The sequence below is a fragment of the Entamoeba invadens genome (genome assembly GCF_000330505.1).
Source record: "Entamoeba invadens IP1 unplaced genomic scaffold scaff_1105074726103, whole genome shotgun sequence".
Classification (NCBI taxonomy): Eukaryota; Evosea; order Mastigamoebida; family Endamoebidae; genus Entamoeba; species Entamoeba invadens.
The window spans coordinates 661,430-685,908 of NW_004443767.1; the positions used below are offsets into that span (position 1 = coordinate 661,430).

The 24,479-nt window shown below is 35.6% G+C and overlaps 10 protein-coding genes across 10 annotated transcripts; 4 read left to right on the forward strand and 6 right to left on the reverse strand.

Moving 5' to 3' along the window:
* Positions 1-244: 244 nt before the first annotated feature.
* Positions 245-1,048, reverse strand: EIN_253300 (hypothetical protein; the record flags this gene model as incomplete). The annotated part of the gene is made up of 1 exon (XM_004261789.1): positions 245-1,048. The coding sequence occupies one exon, from the start codon at positions 1,046-1,048 to the stop codon at positions 245-247; it is 804 nt and encodes a 267-aa protein (XP_004261837.1).
* Positions 1,049-1,676: 628 nt separating this feature from the next.
* EIN_253310 (calcineurin subunit B, putative) lies at positions 1,677-2,216 on the forward strand (the record flags this gene model as incomplete). The annotated part of the gene is made up of 1 exon (XM_004261790.1): positions 1,677-2,216. The coding sequence occupies one exon, from the start codon at positions 1,677-1,679 to the stop codon at positions 2,214-2,216; it is 540 nt and encodes a 179-aa protein (XP_004261838.1).
* Positions 2,217-4,574: 2,358 nt separating this feature from the next.
* On the forward strand, positions 4,575-6,326 carry EIN_253320 (hypothetical protein; the record flags this gene model as incomplete). The annotated part of the gene is made up of 3 exons (XM_004261791.1): positions 4,575-4,646; positions 4,775-5,897; positions 6,007-6,326. The coding sequence occupies 3 exons, from the start codon at positions 4,575-4,577 to the stop codon at positions 6,324-6,326; spliced, it is 1,515 nt and encodes a 504-aa protein (XP_004261839.1).
* Positions 6,327-6,399: 73 nt separating this feature from the next.
* EIN_253330 (hypothetical protein) lies at positions 6,400-7,358 on the reverse strand (the record flags this gene model as incomplete). The annotated part of the gene is made up of 4 exons (XM_004261792.1): positions 6,400-6,775; positions 6,929-6,980; positions 7,115-7,246; positions 7,295-7,358. 4 exons carry the CDS (start codon positions 7,356-7,358, stop codon positions 6,400-6,402), a joined length of 624 nt encoding a protein of 207 aa, XP_004261840.1.
* Positions 7,359-7,854: 496 nt separating this feature from the next.
* Positions 7,855-10,941, reverse strand: EIN_253340 (structural maintenance of chromosome protein, putative; the record flags this gene model as incomplete). Its single annotated transcript, XM_004261793.1, has 1 exon — positions 7,855-10,941. The coding sequence occupies one exon, from the start codon at positions 10,939-10,941 to the stop codon at positions 7,855-7,857; it is 3,087 nt and encodes a 1,028-aa protein (XP_004261841.1).
* Positions 10,942-11,215: 274 nt separating this feature from the next.
* On the reverse strand, positions 11,216-11,923 carry EIN_253350 (hypothetical protein; the record flags this gene model as incomplete). The annotated part of the gene is made up of 1 exon (XM_004261794.1): positions 11,216-11,923. The coding sequence occupies one exon, from the start codon at positions 11,921-11,923 to the stop codon at positions 11,216-11,218; it is 708 nt and encodes a 235-aa protein (XP_004261842.1).
* Positions 11,924-12,669: 746 nt separating this feature from the next.
* On the forward strand, positions 12,670-13,062 carry EIN_253360 (hypothetical protein; the record flags this gene model as incomplete). The annotated part of the gene is made up of 1 exon (XM_004261795.1): positions 12,670-13,062. One exon carries the CDS (start codon positions 12,670-12,672, stop codon positions 13,060-13,062), a length of 393 nt encoding a protein of 130 aa, XP_004261843.1.
* Positions 13,063-13,120: 58 nt separating this feature from the next.
* On the reverse strand, positions 13,121-14,725 carry EIN_253370 (hypothetical protein; the record flags this gene model as incomplete). The annotated part of the gene is made up of 1 exon (XM_004261796.1): positions 13,121-14,725. One exon carries the CDS (start codon positions 14,723-14,725, stop codon positions 13,121-13,123), a length of 1,605 nt encoding a protein of 534 aa, XP_004261844.1.
* A 472-nt stretch (positions 14,726-15,197) lies between these two features.
* Positions 15,198-16,433, reverse strand: EIN_253380 (hypothetical protein; the record flags this gene model as incomplete). The annotated part of the gene is made up of 1 exon (XM_004261797.1): positions 15,198-16,433. The coding sequence occupies one exon, from the start codon at positions 16,431-16,433 to the stop codon at positions 15,198-15,200; it is 1,236 nt and encodes a 411-aa protein (XP_004261845.1).
* A 552-nt stretch (positions 16,434-16,985) lies between these two features.
* On the forward strand, positions 16,986-18,462 carry EIN_253390 (hypothetical protein; the record flags this gene model as incomplete). Its single annotated transcript, XM_004261798.1, has 2 exons — positions 16,986-17,294; positions 17,428-18,462. 2 exons carry the CDS (start codon positions 16,986-16,988, stop codon positions 18,460-18,462), a joined length of 1,344 nt encoding a protein of 447 aa, XP_004261846.1.
* Positions 18,463-24,479: the final 6,017 nt, after the last annotated feature.

The following is a 24,479-nucleotide window of genomic DNA, read 5'->3' on the forward strand; positions in this document are numbered from 1 at the left end:
TAAGCATTGATTTTTTGGGAAGTTGAAATAAGGAAAAAATGGTAGTAGTTTTTAATTTATTTTATTATTGTATATACTATAACACAAACAATTAATTGCCACAAATACGGGTGTTGCTATATAAAGAAAAACACAATTCAAGAAACACCAAAAATGTGTGAATATGACAAACTGTTGTTAGTTAGATGTTCTATTAACTTAAATACAATCCCATTATTTCATCTTCTCGTGTGTTAGAAGGGTCTTATGCAATAAATTGTACATCTTCAGAACTTTGGTCAGAGTCCAACAACTCGGAGTCAACAAAGTCAACATCGTCAAGAGTTGTCTTTCTTTGTGAATACAAGTCGTTCTCAATCTCGAGTTCGAGCTTCCCCATTGTCATTCCAGGACTGTACAAATAATAAGGAACCGTGTTTGCTAACATTGGCTTTACTTTTCTTTTGAATCTTCTTGAAGGCAACATGTTCATCCGCTGTAAATAGTCCCACCTCTTCCTTGCGACTTCGAGCATCACTCTCCGAGTTGGTCGTGTCGGTTTATTTGTTTTTTTCATTTTTCTTGGCTTTGTTGACTGCTTGTATGTCTTTTTCTCTTCAGGACTCTCCATGACTCCTCTTTGAATATCTGAAGAGTTGTCTACATTCTCCAATGCACCACAAGACTCCGAGACTGAAGGAGCTTCTTTTTCCGATTTTTTTTGTTCAGATAGACTCTGTTTCTTCTCGTCTGATTTTCGGATGACGACATTTGTCGAGCTCTGACTCTCACTTTGTCCGACAACTTGGTCTTGCTTATCCTTGAAATTTTCCCCGTTTTTGTTGTTACATTCCGCCACTTCAATCTTTTTGACAACTTGAAAGGTTTTTTGAGTTTTTCGTTCCGTTTCGCCAACAACTTGTTTCAAACGATTTACATGTTTGTCCAAATCCTTATTTTGTTGTGTGATTTTAGTACCAATTTTACCAAACAAAAACACGTTTCTTTTAATTGTGCCTGGAGGAAGTCTGCTCTTTGGTGGGTCTTTTTTGAATGACCCTTCCCTCATTTTTTTTCTTTTCAAATCAAAAGACTCCTTTCGTTTTGCATGAAAAATTGACTCTGAATTATTTATTAAAGAAGATGGGAGATTGGACGACGTTGTCGTGTTCAACATCGAATAACAACTCGTTGGAAATGAAAAATCCATTTTGTACTTTCATCGTTCCGTCTCGATGTAACTCTCACTCTTCACTTTCTTAATCTCTTTTTTTGTTTTATTAAAATAACGATAAAATTTAAAAGTTATATTATTTGAAAATTAAATATTTATTAAAATAATTATAGTTATTAATATATTATATTTAATGAATTAAAAATTATAATTGTTTGGTTTTTTTTTTTCCTTCAATAATAAAACTGCACTTTTTTCTCCATTTTTCTTGAAATTTATAAAAATTTGTTTTAAAAAAACAAAAGCAGATTTGTAAAAATTACTTCAAATACAGCATTTTTGCCATTTCGTTCCTCTTCACAATGAAATAACTATACACAAATTATACTTATAATAAAATTAGAATTAAGAAATAAAAATAGACGACCAAAGATTGGAAAAAGCGAAACGATTAGTGGTCAAGCGATTCTTTTCAGGAAAAGAACTCGAAAAGAGCTGAACTGTAAAGCCAAAGCACTTATTAATGGGGAACCAACTATCTGGTTTGAAGCAAGAAGATGTTGAGCAGATGATGCAGACGACCAATTTTAGTGAGAGTGAGTTACGAAGACTCTTCCGTCGGTTCAAAAAACTTGACACCAAGTCGAAGGAGGCCTCCACTGATGAGTACGACGACTTAGCCGAGTTGACTTCAAACCCTGTATTGAAGCGGTTGTTACAAATCTTCAACAAATACGACAACGAGGAGCTCCAGTTCTCACAGTTTGTCGCTACCCTTTCAACCCTCTCAGATAAAGGAAGCCAAGAGGCTAAACTCAGATTCGCGTTCCAGGTCTACGACGTCGATAGCGACGGTTTCATTTCCAACGGCGAACTCTTCCAGGTCCTCAAAATGATCATCGGAGGGTCGTTCACCGACGAACAACTCCAACAAGTTGTCGATAAAACTATCATCGAGGCTGATAAGGACAGAGACGGAAAGATTTCTTATGACGAGTTCTGCGGAATCATCTTGAAGAACTCCGAAAACATCGGAGAAAAACTCACTATCAATTGGCAGTGATTTTAGTGCTTGTTTTCTTTGGCATTTGGGTTGTACTATTCAGTTTAATTTTTATTCTAATACATATAATACAGTTTTAATGGATTCTTTCCGATATATTGGTTATATCGGAAAATAAACTGGTAGTTAGATTATAGTAAAATTACTAGTGTAATAGTTTTTTTTGTAATTTTTTTTTGTTTTAAAATGGGGTATTATTTGCGGCTTTTACCCGAAATAATGGCGTTTATTTTTTCTTATTTAAAATAATTAGTTTTATTATAAATTAGTTAATCATACAATATATATTATAATATAATTATAATAATAAACAAGTTAATAATATTATAAATGAAGCGTAATAATAACAATCAATAGTAATTGTCTTTAATAATACAAAACTAGTTATTAAATAGTATTTGAATGTTATTAGAACATAAATTAGAAATATCGAATAACTAGCATATATATTATAAGTGTTCATATAAAGAAACTTCTCTTCTTTCGACATGAATAAATCTTTGAGGAATGGGTGAGAAAGCAGAAGGTGTTTGTACCCCAACAAAAAGTTGGGATTTTTGTTGTGTTTTCTTTACGTGGATTCTTAAATGTTTTTTTGCATCACTCTTTCTTTTAAAAGAAAGAGAACAACCTGAAAAGGGGCATTTGAAAGGCTTTTCATCGGAATGGTAAGTCATATGAATATTTAAATCGGTCAAACGTGCAAATGTTTTTGTACAGACCGTACAGGAGTAAGGCTTTATACCACTGTGTACTCTCATATGAATTTCACATTCGGATTTCCTTAAGAAAGCTTTTCCACAAACATTGCAAAGGTGTTGTTTTAGTGTGGAGTGTCGATTTAAGTGCCTGTGGAGAGACTCTTGTGTGATATATGATTTGCCACAGTTTTCATAAGGACAGATGTAATTCCCTTTGATATCTTTCTTGCAAATGTACTTCTTGTAAATCATATTAACAGAATTCTCAATCTCTAATGACATACTCGACTTCTAGTTGGAGAGCCACCATTTTGTACAAAAAGAAGAGAGAGACATACGGGTATCTTCTTGATAATTCAAATTTGAATCCGTCTTGTTATTCAAATACATCTTTTGTGTGTAAATAATTCTATTTACTTTGGTTTGAAAATAATTGTTTTTAATTATACATGAAAAAAAAGAGACGATTAGATAATGTAACTATTTTTATAATTTTGGAATTTAATTATTTATTACAATTTGAATTTCTAATGTAATTATTTGATACAGTTACACAGTTTTTGTTTGCTTTTTGAAGAGCAAATTTTGTTTGTTTTACTAATTATTCAATTCAATGTTTTTTTTTTGATTTAAATAAAAATACAATAAAATTAAAATAAATTTATATACTATAAAATAATTTAAAAATAATGTCATTACATTAAATAAAATTTTGCCAACCACATGTATAATTAGTTTTTAATATTTTTATATATTATTAACATAGTTTCATTATTTAGTTTAATTTAGAAATTTGTTTTTTAAATTTGTTAAAACACAAAGGGATTAATTTTAACTAATAATAAAATATAGATTTATATTTTAAAAATGTTTTTGAAACAAACAAAATAATTAAATGCTGATAATAAAAATATGTTATTTAAATTTTTAACAAAAATACAATGACTAAATAAAAAATTTAATTTTAATTATTTTTTTTTGATAAATTAATTTATAATTGATTAATCAAAAATTTGATATAAGTTACAACCAACTATTAAAAAAAATCGGGAGGTTTAAAATCTTTGTTTTTATCTTCGTCATTTTTATCCTATTTTTACCATTTTTTTTATGTTTTTTAAGTTATTTTTCTACGAAAATTACAATTAAAAGTTGAATCAATTAAATAAAATTTCGATGATTTAATATTGAAAATACGTCCCCTCACAAAACCAAAAAATATTTTAAACTTCGCTGTATTGTATTTTTTAAAACTAGTATATTATATTATATAGTATATTTTACTTTTAAAAGTAGTACTATAATAAGAGTTACTAAATTGTGTCTTTGTGAACAAAAAGTGCCATATCAATTATTCCATTTATTTTTGGTTTTAAAGGAATATGAAAAGAAACAAAATGAATTAAAGAATCCAAATAATTATAGCAATGAAACCAATAATTATAGTAAATAACAATACTGATTGTTTTCGTTGGGCACCAACAAAAATACTTCAAAATGTTTCGGCAGAACCACACTAAATATACCAAACCAATTCAAAATGAAAAGAAACATTAGAAAACAAAACAATTAAAAAAAGTTGCATGAAACATAATTAAATCGAAAAAAATCACAATAAATCAAAATTGTTCGAACTATCAAAATCAGACTCAAGGTAATGCTTCTATTATTATTGTATTTCATCTATTTCACCTTTGCTCTTGCTACCGAGAGCCCAAGTGTGTGTATGGTTTGTACTTCAGTCAGAGTGAAGACGTCACATTAGTTCTTTGTTAAAATAAAGAACATCAATATTTGACACAAACTATACATATATATTATAATTATATTATAATTATAGTTTATACTAACACATAGAACCAATTTTTTATAGTCAATTTGGGACATTTAAAAGATATGTCTTCGATTGGTATCACTGTCTCTCCTGTGGACAGCTGCCTTTCCCAAATACCCAACGGCACTCTTCATTCACTGGGAGTCACTAAGAATGTTGAGTGTTACATTCATGAATCTTTTCTTGAGATTCAAAACGGGCCAAACGGTGTCTCGAGGTGTGGCGAGTGTTTAGAAATGACTGGTCCTTCGATAATCCCAACCCAATGTGTTGTCACAGGAACATTTAAAGTGACACAGAGTGATGGATTTACAGAAGATGATTTAAAGAAGATGATTCTAGTCCCCGAAAACTTGTTTACAATAGTCTCCACCCCAACACTTCAAAGTAACACACATTTTGCACAAGTAACATTGAGAGAGTCGGATTGTGACACAAACAAATACACAACAATTAAAGTTGTTGAAAAACACGAGTCTACTGTAACCATCACATTTCTTAATCAAATATTCCCAATCAAATCAGTGTTAATTAACGACGTTGAGTACTTCCACACAACTTTTGGAAGATTCAAAGTCCCTCTCATTAAAGAAAAAATTGTTATGAAAACGTTTACGTTTGATGGTCGAGTGGCTATATACGATAACATTAACTTAAACACTTTAGACTATGATAATCAATTCAACCAAATATCTGAAAACAAACGTGAAAGTTGTTTGTTTATTCCATCGAATAACGTCTATGTCAACAACTCCAATCGAGAGCTCAACTACTTCTTTAAATGGTCGTTCCATAAAGTAAACCCAGATCTTTCAATTATCAGTTTGAAAGAAACAGACGAGTCAATACACTTCACAGCAGACCAAATTAGAACAACTTTTGGTATTGGCTATCCAACAGTAATAAAGATGTACGTCCACTTCTCACAATTTTCGATGGATTTCGAAGTGAAAAATTGTTCAACACCGCCAACCTATGTTTTTGGCACAATTGGGTATGGAAGTCAATTTAAAAATGATATTAAAGATGCAGTTTTTGTATGTACTGGAGCTAATATTCAGCCTCTTGTAGTTACCACCAAAATAGGAGAAGGTAGTTATCGAATTCGACTCAAATTTGGAATACCAAAGACATGTTATGGATATCGTTTGTTTTTTCTATAATAGTATAATTATATAATAATAGAATTACTTATTATAGAATTAGAGTTATATAATTTTTATACCATTTTTATAGTTTATATACTAAATTCTAGTTAACTCAATTGGAATCACTTTTGCTAATGACATTGGTACCATCTATGACGTGAAACAAATTGATTTAATACCCAAAATGTCTTCTAAACAGGCTCTTTGTGGAATGGAGTCTTTTACTTGTGGAACATATGAATGCAATCCAGAAAATTTGACTGTCAATTCGTTCAAGCCTGGATGTGTTCCTAATTGTGGTTCATGTCGGAGTGGTTATGTGTGTTCAAATGGAAAGTGTATGACAGCGCCTTCAAATAACATTCGAGACTCGACAGACTCTATTTTCATATTCTTCTGTTATGCGATAATTCTATTTTTACTGTAATTACATTTTACTAGTCTATATAGATTAATGAATCATATTTAAACTATCTTTTGAATGTAAAAATTCATTTCAATTAACAGCAATTCATCATTTTTTGCTGTGGTTGGCTATTCTGTGTATTAACAGCAATTCGTTGTGTTGGTTTGGCAGCACTTTCTTCGTTTCTTTCTCCTTTGATAATAGCTTCGACCATCGTCATCACCATTTTTTTGACGTTGTCCGAATTAGCTGCCGACGTCTCTAAGAAGGGAATCCCAAGCTTCTCCGCAAGTTCTCTTCCTTCCTCGTATGAGACGACTCGTTGTTGTTCCAAGTCTGATTTGTTTCCAATTAACATTAAGTTGTATCCCTCGTCCGCATTTTCCTTCACATTTTTTGTCCAATATTCGATGTTTTTGAATGACTCTTTTGATGTTACGTCATAGATCATTGCTATTCCCATGACACCTCTATTATTCAGCCTTGAATAAACTAAGTTAATAGTTATTTTATACTATATATGTTCTATATAGAGTATCATACATTAGTATTGACTACACACTTCTATCGAATAGTAATTATAACTAATAAAATGAAACCATTCGTGTCACTAAGTAACAAACCGATAATAATTGGGCACGATTGTCCTAAATCGTTCTTGTCCCGCTGTGTCCCCTTAATATTAATTAATTCACTTTTAATAAATTAATCAATATCAAAATTAATTGAAAATGGTTTTTAATGGTACATTAAAAAGCGTGTAATACAATAACTGTACTATTGTATTAATTAGATGTAAATAAACAAACATATTTGTATAGTATACGGGTTTCCCTCACAATCTATTCGTTTTGTTCTAAAATCGATCCCAACCGTTGTCGTAATATTCTCCGAAAATTTGTTTTCTGAATATCGAAGTAAAAGACACGTTTTTCCAACTCCTACACGTCACTCTTTTATTCGTTGTTTTTACCCACTTGTAAACAAACCACTTTCGCCGACCAACACCATCTTTATTATCGATTCACGCTTAAAAGTAGAGGTTTGCTGCATTACACTGTTTCTATTTTTTAGTTCTTTTCACAGTTCCTTTGTGAGTGTTTCAAGATGAGTTATTGATTACGAGTATTTTGTGTGTTATTACGGGATTATAATGCTTGTTTAGAAGACAATAATTTAAAAGACGATGTTATGAGAAATCTTTTGTTTAATAATATTTTTTATTATTTATAATTAGTATTATGTTTTTAATATTAGCTTTCTAATATACCAAGAAATATGTTTCTCTTCCTTGTTTGTGATACTCGATTTTTATTTAACTATTCGTGTTGATACTATTTCTTATTTAATATTATTAATTTTTTTAATTTTGGTTATAACTAATTCCTCAAAAAATAAAACTCTATCAATAGATATTGTTACTATCAATCAATATCCCAATAAGTTTTTCATTATCGAAAACCTCAAACTCAAATATGGTTTTAATAAATTTCAAGTTTGTACATGTGAAACTAAAAGAAAACTATAAATAAAACTATAAAACAATCATTCAATTAACACCCCTATCTGGTCTATTGATCATGAACACATGAACTGAGTCACTCGATTGCACCCCATCAAGATTATGTGGTGTGATAAAAATGTACTGCCTCCTGTCGTTAAATGTCGCGGTCTCCATCAAAGCATTTATAGCAACTTTCCTTGTCACTGAGTCGAGGAATACATCAAATTCATCCATTGCTCTAAATGGACAATCAACGACATTCCACAGGGAAAGCAACAGACAGACAGTTGAGAAACTCTTCTCCCCACCAGACAAAGTCTTTGCGTCTCGCTCTCTCTCATTGTCCATTGATACTTCGATGTCTAGAATTCGTCTTGTGTGGTCGAGCCTGATCTTCCCTTTACAATTCGGTTTCTTCTTTAAGTAACTGTCAAACATTTCCATCGTCTTCTTCGACGTCACCCGCAACAAATCTTTGTACTTTCCTTTTCTCTTCTCAAGCTCGTCTTTCAAAATGTCTGACAAATTAGTAACACTTGTCAATTGTTCCCCAACATTCTCAAGTTGCTCTTTCTTCTTTTGATATTCTCTCTCGACGGCTTCGTAGTCGATATTCTCCGAACTAATTCTCTCCTTCCGTTTCTCCAGTTTCTTCTTCTCCAGAACTATTGTTTCAACCTTCCGAGTTGTCTGAACCATTTCAAATTTAATTGCTTCGTTTTTGATATTATCATGTTTCTGCATCTCAGCAACCAAATCTTCAGTTTTGCTCTGTAAAATTTCTCGAATGTCTTTCTTCTTCGTTTCAACCCCATCAGCCTGTGCTTTGGTTTCCTCCATTTGCTTTCTGACTTCTTCAAATGTTCTTCGACGCTCCGCTAGATCGTTCTCCGCTTGTGTCTTCTCTCCACAGACATTCTGGTAACTTTCTTTCGTCTCCTCCAATCTCTTTTGGAGTACATCAAACTCTTCTTTCTTCTTCTCGCGCTCCTTCTCTATTTCTTCCGACTTTGCTATCGACACTTTAAGAGACGCTTCAAGCTCTTCGACACTCTCAGGCTCTTTTATCGCTATATTCTCCGCTTCTTTCTTGCGACTCTCCGCATTCCGCGTCTCGCGTTCGACAACGCGGAGTTGCGCACGGAGCTCGTTGATTTGTTTCCCCCAATTGTATTTGTCGTCATCCGCTTGTTTCCTTAATTCTTCTTTACCTTTCAATTCAACACTCAAGTTTCTCACGCGCAAATCCAACGCTTTCAATGCATCGTCGATGTTCTGCCCTCCATAAATCGTTCGTGGGGGTATCCGATACGGGAAAAAACCCTCTGTCTTATGCACCTTCATAACATTAGCCCCATTTTGCAAATAAATTGAAGTCGCGCCTCTCTCCACCAACGCTTTCGCATCTTTCCGTGTTTCTGCAACAGCAATTTGTTCAACATGAATGTGGTCGACTAAGATATTATACACGACATTCTCTTGGACGTCAATCACACTTGAAATGGTCTCATAGTTCGGTCGCTCACATCTATATCTGTCATCGCCATATTTAATGTCATACACAAAGACCTGAACATCAAATCCAATCGACGACGCTACCTCGCGCAACTTCCTCTTATCATTTTCACTCCGGACAATAAAAGAAGCCAACGTTGATCTCTTGATACAACTCTCTATCGCCAAATTCCATTTGTTATCCTTCAATTTGACATACGACCCGATTGGCCCATATGTGGGGTATTCAAAATTCGTTTTCGCAATTTTATTGATGAACAGTGTCATGTCTCGATGATATATCGACATCGCATCTTTCTTCTGATTCTCTAACTTCCCCCTCTCACTATGTTGGTTGGCTATCTCCCCTCGCATCTCTCGAATTTCATCGTCGTATCCTCTCACCGCTTGTTGTTTCACTTGCATTTCCTTTTCAAGCGGTTTCAGTTGCTCCTTTAACTCTTCTTCTTTCTTTTTGCCTTGTTCAACTTCGCTCATTGCGGCTTTAATTTTCTCCTCTTTCTCAATTCGTTCATTCTCCGTGTCACGTGCATCGTGTTTTCTTGCTTCTTCTATGTTATCGCGAATCAGTTTAACTCGTCGTTTCGAACTCTCAACTCGTTTTTCGACATCTTCCACTTCCAATTTGAATGTTTTGGTGTTCCGGTCCGCCGTCTTCATTTTGTCACTCTCCACATTTTTTCTTTTCTCCAAGTTCATAACCACATCCCTCGCTTTGTTCAAATCATCACTCAATTTCCCACTGATTGTATTTATCTCCTCAAGTCTTCGATTAAAATCATTTAAGTTCATGTCATCGAGTTTCTTCTGAAATTCATCGATTTCCTTTTGAATGGAGTTAACTTTGTTCTGCTGGTCTCTCTCGAGCGCCCACTTCTCCTCCGCTTCCAACGCTTTAATTCTTTCTTTGATTGCTTTAACGCCTTCTCCATCTTTCAAAATCGCTTCAAGGCGGAGCGTTTCCTTTTCCATCGTCTCGACCTGTTCTTTCTTTGCAATTTCATTCTTCTTTGCCTTCTCGCACAACTCTCCAGCCAACGTGTATTGGTCTCGTATATTTTCTAATTGCGTTGCTTGCAAGAAGAATTTGTATTTGTCCTCTGCCCGTGTCGCTGTCAAAAATGTTTTTGAAGTGTCTTGCATTAATAGCACACATGGGTTGTCTATTGGGATATTAAAATGGTCGATGATTTCATTCAAATCAGACATCTTTCTTCCTATGAGCTTTGGTGCCTCTCCCGCTCTCACCGCCATGATTTTATATGAGCTTTGTCCTTCTCGACATATCTTTTTCTCGACTATGATCGATTCCCCATACACACTTTGATCCAAACATCCATCCCCACGATTTCTTAAATACACAGTGATGATGCACTGACTCTCCCCCGTCTTTATCACATCACACGCCCGTTTCCCTCGATTTGTGAAATTCGCCTTTGCTCCAAGACACAGCGCAAGTGCGACAAGTATAGCGCTCTTCCCGCTCCCGTTCTCTCCAACAATGAAATTGACTTGCGAGCACAAATCAACTACCAAATGCTTGTGGCACATAAAGTTGATCAACTCAATCTTCTCAATCGTCCCACAGACTTCATTACTCGCATTCGTCGTTTGCATATCTCTTTTTTAGTTAACTTCTCTTTTTTCTTTGAGGATTCGTTCTAATCTTAGTTACTATAACTTGTATTATATTTTAAATTTTATTATACTATACATTTTCTTTTTTTTAACTAGTTTTTATAATATATATTTACTATTTATTTTAGTACAATTATTTTGGTATATTCATCTTTGGTATGATTAATAATTGTACTATAAAATATAATAACACAAATTATTCTTAAAACTAGTCAGTCAACATTCACAATAGAGAGCTTTTCATCACAAGAATTCACTCTTTTGACGAAAGAGCTGGTTGGTTTGGGTTTGCAATTGGCATCTTTCTTTTCTTCTTATCTCCTTCTTTCTCGACAGTAACCTCTTCCTGAATAACAACTGGCTTTTTCTTCGTCTTGAACCCCATCTTGATTTTACACTCCATCTTTTTCTCTGGCTTTTCTCTCACTACCATCTCTCCAACATCTCTCTCCTCTATCCCTTTCATCTTGACTTGTTTCACCATCTCGTCGAAGATCCGTTTGCCTTCATCGACTTCTTCTTCCTTTTCCTCCTCCTCACTCTCTTCTTCTTCTTTGTACTTAATAAACGTCCCCTCAGCACGTTCCTCTAACTCAACTAGTTCTCTCTCCGCCAATGCATGTACAAACCCCGATAAATTATTCCATTGCGTCGAGTTCATGTGGACATTTGTTCTGTCTTGAATGTACTGATTATAAACCACATTGGAATTGACCCATTTCCTTCTGTACTGCGTCTGTACTATCCTCATATACCCATTCAAAAACTGAGTGTTGAAGTCTTTGTTGTATTTATTGGGGTCTTCAGAATACAACGCCATGTTCCGTCGATGCGTCTCGGACTGACAATGATTCTTAAACCCATTCTCATCGTGACATTGCTTTTTACACATCTCACAGTAATACTTCGTCTTCTGAAGTCGGCCATCCTTCGGCGCTCGTGGGGCTTGGCCGCGCTTCATTGATTTTACTATTTTAGTTTAGTTTCTTTTTAATAGTTATTTTTATTAATTGTATTACAATAGTATTAACTAATAATAACTCGTAAATTTTTAACGGCAAAATTGAATTAAATATTATCAAAAAACAATTCGTTAAATTAAAATCAAATGTTATGAGTGAATAAAAGTATTTCACTTTTTCACATTTTTAAAAAGAAGATTGATTCTACAATTTTGTTTTCATATTTTTTGGAAAATTTATAAAAAACGAGCTATTATTTGTTGTGAGTAATTTTTATTATTTGTGTTTTTGTCATTGTTTTATTTTCAACAATTCAAATAAATTATTATTTAACATTGTTATCATATAATTAACTATTTTGCATTTGTTCCAATAAATTATTTTTATTCATTTGTTATTATAATATATATTATAATAATGACAGTTGAATAATTTCAATCTAGTTTATAAAAAAAAAATAAAACACTTGTTGTTGTTTCGAATAAGTTTTTCCACCTCCTCTAGTTTAAAATTTAATTTGTTTATTAACTAAAAAATTATAATAAACATATTATTTAAAAATTAAATAACCGTTTTTATTATTAGTTGTTTTTCTCTTAATAAATATAACCAAATTACACCAAATATACATAAAAAGATGTTAAAAAAATACCAAAAAGACTAAAATGCGAAAACTTAAAAAAAGAACATTCCAACCTAAAAGAACTTTAAAAAAAAACAGAAAAATCATATTTTTGAAACTTCGATGAAGATGTTGTTGTTTGTGTTATTGGGATTTATCCTTTCTGTCTCCTCAATGAGCGCCGATGAGGAGGCGGAGTTACTTTTCGATGAATTTGACGATGATGATTTGGATAACGCCGAGGAAGGAGACATCGACGACGATGATGATTTTGATTTCGACGACGAGGAGTTTGATGACGAGGGAGACGATGATGATTTCGAAGAGGGCGATTTGTATGAAGAAGAGGAAGACAACGAGGATGAAGAAGATGATGAAGAGGAGTACGAACTTACACAAGAATGGGCAGAACAAGCTAAGACTGAGACAAACCCGTTTGACCAGATTGAGTCAGCAGAGCGTTTACTCGCGGAGTTGGCCAACCATCCATACCACGGTATGTACACTCCAAATTAATTGTCTTTCCGTTTTGTGTTGTTCCCTTTTGTAACCAACCTCAACAAATAACAAATAATCATTTCGACCACGAGAGCGCAACAACATAGGCTGGCTTGAATGACTTTCCTTCAACCACTGTTGTTTGGCACTCGTAACTCTTCTCAAAGCCTTCAATAACTTTGCACTCCTTCTTTTTGAAAACAAAGAAGTTTGGTACCGAGAACAAGTAATCTTTGGACTTCTCGTTATAGACACCAAACACTTCTTGATTTTTCCCATTTTTCAGGTCGAACCTTTTTTTCTCGAACTTTGAGTTTAGTAGCGTGAAAATGAAGTGTTTTGCATCGCCAGTGATTGCGGTGTAATTCGAATCTTTTTTTGCGGCACTTGTTGGTGGTTTTGGAATGCGTTTCGAACAAAACGCACCAAACACCTCATTCTTCTTTGTCCCAACAATCACCATCACGTTCTTCTTTCCAATAATGCCGTTATTGAAATCGGAGATATCCGCTCTGTCCATAATGTTGGAGAAAAATACAACCTTTGGGCGCGTGAGTCCGCTCCATTCCGACAAATGTTTGTAAAAACCTCCGATATTCTCATACATGTTCAAATCGGAAATAATTTTTTCGGACTCTTTCTCGTCTGGGGGTTCTGCTGCCGATTCTGGAGAATCGGGGACGTCGATTGAGAGGTCTTGTCGTGGTGGAGAAAGTTGGATATTTTTACCAAGGCTCAGTCTCATTCTACCCGAACGCGTATCGAGTTTTGGAACATTTTTGTTCTCGTTTTTTATCTGGTCGATCTCTTGACGCATTGATTTGAGCTGTTCGATTTCGTTTGACAAGTTTGCCTGTGCCGTTCTAAGCGTCACAATTTCTACATCCTTCTTTTCCATTTCTTGTGACAGTTTCATATTGAATGCCTCCGTTGAATGAGAGTCAACAGAAAATGAACGAGACTTTGGAGCCACCGTAATTTCTTCAAGTTTTGTAGGCGACCCGGACGTTGTACTGTTTCGGTTATCTTGTTCACTTTTGATAAGTGTGATAGTATCCTTGAGATCTTTCAACTCTTTTTTAACATCGTTTAGTTCGCCTCTTTGTTTTTCAAACTCAATTTTTGTTTCATCTTTTCTTTCGATTTCCACGCTTAAATCTTGTGTAGTTCCACCAGTGTTCTCATTTTGTCTTTCAAGATTTTTTTCTTCAACTTTTTGTGCATGAGAGCTCTTTAAAGTACTGATGTCCTTTTTCAATTCCTCAATATCCTTTTTAATTTCAATAACTTTTCCATTGAGTGACACAATTGTTTGTCTTAAGACTGGAATGGCAGTGGAATTAGTTTTGTTCAAAGTTTCCACAAAGGACTGCAATAAGTCATCGTGTTCCTTCACTTTCTTGATAGTAATTCTAATTGCGTCATCAGTAATTATATCTGGAGATCGTTTTTGTCTTGGGGAAAGTTGAAGTAACTCGTCCTTGTTGAGTTGTCTGACTTGTTTCTGAATAGTAAACATCATGTCCTCATTCGTTTTGTTCGACTTTTCAACATTCTGCACCTTTTTTACAACTTCGGCAACGATTGTTTCGTTTTTGCTCGACTGGTCGTCGTTGTCTTTGAGTTTCTGTTGGATCAGCCGCAAAATCTTCTCAATCTTCTCAAGTCGCTCTTCACTCATCACTTTGTCAATTACAGTTTTTTCACAAACATGCTTGAAATTCTTTGTGTAAATTTTGGTGTTTATTGTAAAGATAAGTGTATTTGGGATATTTCCCGATTTTTACTGTTTTTTGATATTTAGTTATTCATTTCTACCTCCCCAAAACAAGAAAAATCCATTTTTTCATTTTGACCAGTGTTTTATTATAGTTTATTTTTAATACCATACTTTAAAAATAGTTTTAACATTTCTTCATTTTTTAATTGTTTAACAACAATTTTAACAATAATAAACAATTTGTGTATTTTGCTTATGAGGTGGACACGAAAAAAATGATTTGTTCTATTTCAATTAAACAAACACGACTTGAATTATACACTTGAGTTAATTTATTATAATCAGATGAGATTGAATACGGTGGAATAAACAGCATTGAAAGGTTGATACAGTTTGGTGTTCTTTGAATTCATAAATCCAAAAAATCAAAAATTCAGTCGATCTCCGAACTCTGAATTTGTAAAATTAACGGACTATTTTCTATTTCAACTCTATGCACATAAACCCTCATAGCAACATCCCCTTCACTTTCTCCTTTGACTATAACACTGATTTTTCCAATTTCCGTTTTGTCGAAATAAGCCGACGCCTCGCCCCCATCCCCGCATGTGTCATCAGAAATGTCATGTGCCATTTCCTCGAAAAAGTCAACACAGCCAGGAAGTATATGACTGACAGGTACAAAAGTTATAGTAATATCACTAGTTATTGATGGATTTTCATACACGTCTTTGAGGATGATTTCCACGGGAATTGACGACTTCAATGGGATATAATTGGTTTGACTTTGGATATAACAAAACGAAGGACATGGAGGAGAGACGACACAGAGTTCATCAGATACCTCTTTAATGATTTTGTCTATATCAATCAAATGCTTTTTCCCATCCCGCAATTTCCCAAGTTTTTCCTCTAAAATTATATCGACTTTTTTGCTGATGGTTTTCATTTGATTTTCGGTTTGTTGTTGCTGATAATAATATAATGAGTCATATATTAACGTCGCACTCCTCACAACGCGTGACAAATTGAAAAGTCGTTTTGTTATATTAAACCGCTCTGACGTGTAAAATTTCGACAAAAAGTGTGAGTACTTACACACTATGTGTCCCGCATGTTCCAAAACGAAACAGTGTGGACATATTATTTCGGAACATGTACAACAAAAATAGGTTTTTACTGTATGATGTTTAATACAAAATTTTCCCTCACAAAAGACCTCAAATTTATGTGAATTTTGTTCGTAATGTATTTCAGTATGGGACTCACAATAGATTTTGGAACACGTTAAACAAAACGAAAACCCTTGACGAGTGCAATTGGGCTCACTACATATCGTTTTGGAAGCGCTCTCTCTTATTAAACTAAAAAGGGTGGGAAGATCATCTAAATCAGAAAAAGGTACTGAAACCTCTTTTTGACATAAACAACAAAACACTTCTTTTGACTTTCCTACTCCTTTCTCGACTTGACTTTTCACTATAGAAAATAAACAATCCCGACATATTAAGTGCATACACGGTAAAAGCTTGGGAAACGCTGGAATCCGAAACCCCGTCCCACAACAACAGCAAACCGCTTTTTCGGTTTGAAAACTCATCACTTTTGTCAGTCTTTTACAGTTGACATGAAAAAACCTAATTACTTTGAAATTGGGAATCAATAACATTTTTATTGAAATTTTTTGTTTTTTCATTTTTTTGTTATTAGTGATTCATTTAACTAAAAACAAATTATAATAAAACTACTTTATTATAAATTTTCTTGTAAATTCACAATAATTTAATCACAAATTATTTTAGAGCAAATACCTTTCAAATCCAGTAAAAAATTCTTATGAAAAAAAACAAAAAAAGAGTTGACCAGAATAATGTATGACAATTTGACCAATCACTTTTTCAAAAAAAGTGGAAGATTAATAATAATCCGATTTCATAGACAATATGATTAATAGTTATAAACATCATATACTTTCTTTCTTTTTAAATTTCCTTAAAAAACGGGAGATTTCCCACTACAATTATTGACGACAAAAAGAGGCAACTGTTTATTATAACTATTTGAACTTCAAACCATGTTCCCGTCTTTTATTGGACAAAACACAGCATATTTCCTCTAAGAAAAATAAGAAGAAGAACACCTCTTTCTTGTTTTCAATCAAGAATTTAGAGGGAAACCCTTCAGAAAAACTGGGAACTCACACAACACGCAGAAAAACACAATGAAGAAGCGATCGATGCCTTTGAGCACTTTATTGGACAATGCGGTGGCTGACAATAACCCTTCCCCCAACTATAAGCTCTATAGAAAAATATCACACGTAGCAAAAAAAAACGAGCAGGTCTGTTTAGTCCTTCGCTTGCAGTTGTTAAACAAATTAAGATCACACCCCTTTCGATTTATTCCGTCCTTGGAAGTCTATTACTGTGTATGTCTGATGGAATACCTGATCATTAAAATGAAGTCCTTTCTGTGTTATATCACCGACGAAGAGTTCGTTAAAGCTCTTGACAAGATGGCACAGTTCAATGTTTGTCCATTTTTTGGTATTGAAAATGTTTTTCGAATATCAGTTGTAAAAATGTTATTTATACTGTTATTCGATGAACTATAATTTTATAATTCTAAAATACTATAATTGGACGAATCACAATTACGTGTAGAAACTAGTGGGACTGTTCAAATCAAAGCCAACACTGACACAACTCAAAGTGATGAACTTCATTCAACTTGTCATCGAATATGAAGACACGGAACTGTACAAAGAACTCTTCGAACAATATAAAGCAAAGGGCGTCCAATTTCCACCACTTGTAGAACCTGAGTATGAGGACGATTCAACGAAGACTTCACTCTGTCAAACGCCATCAGTGCAAATAGATGAAGACGACATGAAGAATATGTCGAACTTTGTTGTCCCCAAATTTGAGCTAAAAGAGCGGCAACATACATTTAGAAGTGAACTTCCAAAACCGCCAGTTATAGCACAAACGGATCACGAATTGTTCAGTCCATTGCCTGAGGACTTTAGAAAACTTTTACAGAAGATGGCGGAGTTCCACGAATTGTGTAAAGAGCCGTTGAAGAAGAGCAATTTACTCCGAAACGGCTCATTACAAATTCGACACCAATTGCAGTGCGACGAGTCGTTCTTCCAAAAGGCTTTGGACATCCAAAAAGAGTTCAAAAGGCAGTTCAATGAGTATTCCAATTTAGAGGACTGCGACGACGAAATAGTTGCTGCCCTTACAGAAGAAGGTAGAAAGATAGGACACATCGTTAGAGTCTTCAAGAACGAAATTTCACGAGTCAAAAAGCTTGAAACAAAAATCGAGAGTGGCGTCGGAGAAGTCGTTCTCGCGGAAGTCCCGTCATACGATGTCGACGCGATGATGACAGCAACGGTGACATATCCGAAGACACATGGAGATGCAGTCAAGATTATGGATATGATGAGTCACACAAAAGGAAATACACTGAGTCGAGATGATTCAGTCACAGAGAGCGCAACAGAGTCGACGAGTAACTCGGCTACACCTTCAGGAATAAAACATAACGGTACTAAAAAGTATATCCCACCACTCGCTCAAAGCTTTAATGGACCACAAGCAAGACCTATGATGTTTAAAAGCTTTAAAGGGTTACCAAAAAACACACAGAGCGTCGATACAAGTAGACTATATACAGGATACTTATAATGTTAATTGTTTAAGGTTTTGTGGTATATGAGTTAATAACTATTGATAAATAGTATCATAACTATTCATCGTTGTTAGATATATTAGTTATATATCTAATAATATCTAATACATGTTTCGTAATTTGATTTTTGGTTTTTATTACTATTAGTATAGTATATATATAATGGTTATTTTATTAATAAAAAATAATATACAATAAATCAAGAGTTTGACATTTGGTGGTGTAAAATGTGAAGTGGCAAATTATACTTTTTGGTGGTATAAAAAAACTATTTGAGTCAAAAGTATAATTACAATGGTATTTTTATAAAAAAAATAGTTAATATTTTTATTATAATAGATAATGGTATAATAATCGTAAATAAAAAACTATCCAACTTGAAAATAACACTTAATACTTTACTTCGTCTTTTTTATTCCAATAATTAAATCACAATGGTAATTAGTAATAAAAAGATTAGTAAAACGGGAGATTACATAAAGAGTGACAATGCAAGAATTAAACCACTCAAAAGTGATAAACGAGATTGAAGTGGAACTCGTTTGAACTCTCAAATCAGAAGCGGAGTTTGTTAACTTAATGCTAAACACGATGAAATGAATCAAACTAACACACAGAAATGGCGCAATCAGTGATTTTGAAGATTCACTTTAACTTTAAGGACAATGCGTCCCCAACAGCTACTATCGACTTGGTGAAGTCTGTCGCTGTCTTAGACACGGACTCGTCTGCCCAAATTGTGGACAAGTGTCTTGACAAGCTCCCGGAACGGCCTCAAGGAGAGTACATTTTGTGGCAAGCGAAACGACACACGTTGTTCCTCCCAAACCAAATTTTGGCGACCGCGGGGTACGACGCTACGGAAGTCTTGGACGTCAGACCCAGAGTTCAGCGATTCAGATTTGAAATGGTCGACCATGGTGTGAAAACATTCCAAGTTGATGTCACGATGACGGTGGAAGCTCTTTTGGCCTTTGTTGGAGAGAAGGTCGACATTATGTTTACTGATGAATATGGGTTCAAGGTCTACAATGAAGTCACTAAGAAGGAAGATCTTCATTGGCTGGACAATTTAAGAGTCTTTTACGAACAGATTGACTCAGAGAATCAACTGTTAATTCGGTTGAAAAAGAGATTCTACTTCAGAGATAAGAACGTTAACGACAGTGATCCAAAACAACTCCACTTGTTGTACACGGACTGTTCGAACAAAGTTGCGGAGGGATTTATTCCATTCAAAATGGAGTCTGTTATTCCACTTGTTGCGTTGAATTGTTTGGTCTTCTATGGCTCATTTGACCAGCCACAATTCAAAGAAATCGACACTTCCAACCTTAAAGGTCTTGACAAGAAATTGCCACAAGGTATGCGTGACTTCTTCCCAATTGCTTACCGAAAGAAAGTTACCACAAAGCACTTGGCCGAAGTGTGCAAGGAGTGGAAAAACAAGTCCATGTCGACAAAGCAATTGCAAGCGAAGTACCAGTACTGTCAAATAGTGATGCGACAGAAAACGTACGGACTTGACGTCTTTAAGGTGAAGATCAGAAAGGTCGGAAAGTCCAAAGAAATTCCAAAGATTTTTGGTGTGTGCAAGGACTATGTCTTGCTCGCAGATGAAGATGGTGAAAATCAAGAAATCTGGGAAATTTCGAAGATTGCGCGGTACGCTATCGGTCCGGCTGTCTTTATTCTTGATCTTGGTAACCACTCGACAAGTTATATCACTTTGATCACAGAAGAAGGTGAATTGATTTCTGCAACACTGTCTGGATACATCGATTTGATCACAAAGAGAAAGAAAGAGGCACAGTTGGCAGAAAAAGAAGCAGAGCCGGAGTACTCCATTTCGGATAAAATCGAAGACGTTCCTGCTGGTGATGGGTTGAATAAAAAGAAGAAGGTTGCGCCAAAAGTCACTCAAACGAGTGAACAAGCACAACAAGTTTCACAAAGCGAAGTTCAGGAACAGGTCCAGTTGTGTGTGGATAGATACCAACAAATGACTTTCGAAGAAAGTACAGCAGCTCCTATTCAATTCAGTGCAGAAACCATGACCGAGACTGCACAGAACATTGGTACACTTGTCTCCGATTTGTACTCGACAGATCAAGCCACAGTGACTCAATCAATGTCCGAATTGTGTTCGCAAACAGACGCTCTGTTCACACAATTTTGTGCTTCTAAAAACGCAGACTTTGGTTCGTGTGTGATGAACGCAGATGAAGACGATGAACAGCTTTTGGTCGCTTGTAGAGCTGCAACAGAGTCGGCACAGGCCATAATGGAAAATAACAAAGACGGGCTTCAAAGTGCTGTGTTGATCCAATCAGCACAGAGCGAGGCTGAAATTCTCCCTCCAGAGATGTTTGTCGTACAAGCTTCTGTTTCTTCAGTTAATGCAATTTGTGCTCAAGCCACTGTTAATGACAACGGATCACAGATGTTGCTCCACGAGTTGTCACGTTCTGTGGGCGAAGGTATTTTCGACTTGGCTGCGATGTCATCAACGATGAATATTCATGGAGAGAAACTTGACCAAGCCAATAAAGTACTCAGAATGCTTGGAGAAAATGAAATTGCTGCGATGAGACTTTTGGCAGTCACTTCCAGTGAAGAAGGGTGCCAGAAGATATTAGGAGAAATGAAGAACACTATGGACACATGTTTGGCGTCGTACTTGGAAGTAGTTCAAGGCTGTGGACTTGAACAAGGATCACCGGAGATGCAAGCCTTGTTTGAGCAAGTCAATGTCATTAAGATGAATTGGGAGTCTTTAATGGCTGGGACACAAATGAGTGGATTTGAGGCACAAAAGAACTTGTTGACAATGGTCCAAAATATGTCTGCTGTGTTCAATGAATTGGCTTCATTGAGTGATCCACTCGTATCTGCTCAACAAGTAGAACAAGGGATTGATAACTTGGAAGACATTTTGGAAACAACCAAAGAAACGTGCAAGACCATTGCACAAGAAAAGATCGATGACGGTAACCCCGAACAAGTCGCTGTTATCCTTGACCAATTCAAACAAGTTGCCGACAAATTCTTTGTTCTTCGTGATAAGTTGGAGGCTGGTGAAAGAGGCGAGTTAGTTGAAGATGATTGCATTGTATTCAGACAAACATTGGAGACATTAATGACTGCTTGCGACATGGAACAGATTGGTGAGAACATGCAAGGTCTTGCATTGAACGCAATGACTAAGACAGCTGTCGCAAGACGGTTGGCTTTGTGCGCACAGGTCAGAAGAGTGATTAAAAACGGCCATCTTAAAGATAAGAATAGACAGAAGATTCTTATTAAGGCCAATCAAGCAATGGCGGGTGAGATGGACGAAATGTTAAAGTTTTTGGCACAACCCGTTGACGAGCAGAGTCAAAAGCTCCCCATCAAATGCAAAGAATTTGCTCCAAAGACTTACGACATGATTGTCGAAGTGTTGGAAACGTTGCCATATATCCAAGACGATAGTGCCAGAGGCGCTTTAGAATTTGCTTGTAACGAAGCCGAAAAAGCAACATTTGACATGGCAAGACTGAATAACTTGTTCAATAACACCAAACAGGCGAAGAAAGAGGTCTTATCGACAAAGAAAGAACAGTTCGATGATATTGACAACGAAATTGAACTCTTGATGGGCGAGTTGACGAAAGAAGGCTTTGAAGTGCAGGCTGTTAATAAAGAAGGTGTCAGAGAAAAGGGGAGAAAACAGATCGAAGAGTCGATGAAGGATTTGGCCGAAACTCTCAAAAAGGTCAAAGAAACGCCTCTTGAAGAATTGCCACAACTCTTTGAAAAGATCCAATCACAAAACAGAAAGAATTATAGAGCCGTCAAAGCCGTCGCTTCTACATCAAAAAGAGCGGACTTTAGAAAGAAGTTGTTGGACGCTTCGAAGAGACTTGCAGACCAAATGAAAGGAGTTGTTGACTTGTCACTTGATGAGAATTACGATGAAATTGCAAAGAAAGGAGGTGTTCTCGCAGACATTTGGGCCGAGATGGACGAGACAATGAAGGAAATTACTTTGGACGATGTTGTTATTGCACAAGAAGCTAAAGAAGATGAGATCCAAGATGCTGCTACAAAGGAGTTGGTTGGAGCTGCCAATGTCATTAACAATGCTATGGACAAAATCAATTTGGCTCTTCAGGTCGCAAAGAAGAAAAAAGAAGAGAAAGAGAAGAAGATGATTGCAGAACAAGAAGCCGCTTATAAGGCTGCTGTCGAAGCAAATAACCAAGCCGCCATTGAACAGGCAAAAGCAATGGCAGAGGCGCATCGCGAGAAGAAGACAAAGTACATTGATGACACCGATCTTGATGTCCAAGTTTTGGAACAGGCCCAAGCACTTATCGGTTGCACTTCTGAATTGATTGGTAATGCTACTGTCGCACAGAAGACTATTTCGGCACAACAAATTAACGCGCCTGCTGAAACAGACAGACAAGTCTATAACAAAGACGCCAACTGGGAAGAAGGTCTTATCTCTGCGGCCAAGACAGTCACTGGTTGCATTCAATACCTTGTCAAAGCAGCAAACGACCAGGTTGTTCATAACAAACCAAGTGAGGCTATGTTAGTCGCGTGTGCAAAGTCGGTCGCTGCCAATGCAGTCCAATTGCAAACGGCTTCAATGGTTAAAATGGATTCGAACGACCCAATGAAGAACGAAATTGCGACGAATGTCAAAAAGATCATTGAATCACAAAACCACTTCGTCAAAACAGTTTCTGCTGGTGCCGAGACCAAACAAAATGTCCCACCACCAAAGGTCAGAGGACAACAACAGCTCAGAATTATGTTGATGGAAGCCTCTGTCAATATTACCAATATCGAGAAGGAGTTGTTGAACGCACAAGAGGAGTTGTTGAAGATGAGAAAGGCTAGATACGGTAACGCAAAGATCCCCGTCGGAACAAAGGCAAAACCAGCTGCCAAACAGTCATCAACCAAAGTTGCTTCCGCTCTCAAGCCAACTGCGACCAAAACAGCGGTTCAACCAGTTAAACCCCAACCAAGAGGTGACGGGCCAAAGAGAGGAGGGTTCTTGGCAAACAGAGGTGGTAAACCACAGCCAACCGCAGTTGCCCAACCAACCCAACCAGTTTCCCCTCCTAAAGTCGAAAAGAAAGAAGAGGAACAAAAGGCACAAACACCAACTGGACGAAGAGGTGGATTCTTGGGAAGAGGAGGTTCTCGTAACGTGGCACCTTCTGGTACAACCGAACAAAGAAAGTCCGACCAACAAAAAGAAGAAGAACACAAACAAGAAACACCAAAGGATGTTCCTGTTGTTGCAAAGGAGACGAAAGCAGAGCCTCCACACGAAATTCATAAGGTCAACGTTCCAAAAGGGATGGAGCAAAAAATTGTTGGTCAAGCTGGCGATAAACCGGTCCAAAGAAATTTCAAGATCAACAAAGCATCACCTAAGGCTCAACCACAACAAGACGAGCAGGCTGGTGCATCGAATGAGTTGGCTGCGTTACTTGCTAAGAGAAGGAAGATGGGGTAAGTCTCTTAAGTAAAGAGTCTTAATTGATCTTAATTTTCACTTCAATTTTTTAAGCTTAACACGTTCAAAACAGAAACGTAATAATAATAAGTTTTTATTTTTTTCTGTTACCTAAACCCTTTTTTTGCCTTCATACACAAAACAAGTTTTTGAAAATTTTTATTTTTTTTGTATCAACTCAATTTTGAATTGTATATTTTATAGTCACACAAATAAACAATAATGAGTTTATTTATGTTAAACAAGAGCAAAGCATCTGAAAGAAAAATGGGGTCTAATGATGGTTTGATATTTTTGGTTGTTTTTTATTTAAAAAGTATATTGTCATTTGGTTATAACGATATTGGTGTTTATATTGTCGTTATATTTGTTAATGCGACTATTTGACATTGTTTGTCATTAAGTGGATTGACGATGTAGCGTTTTTTGTTTTAATGTTGTAAAACAATAAAGTGATATGAAATTTCATCCAAAAGATTATTTTTGACAATC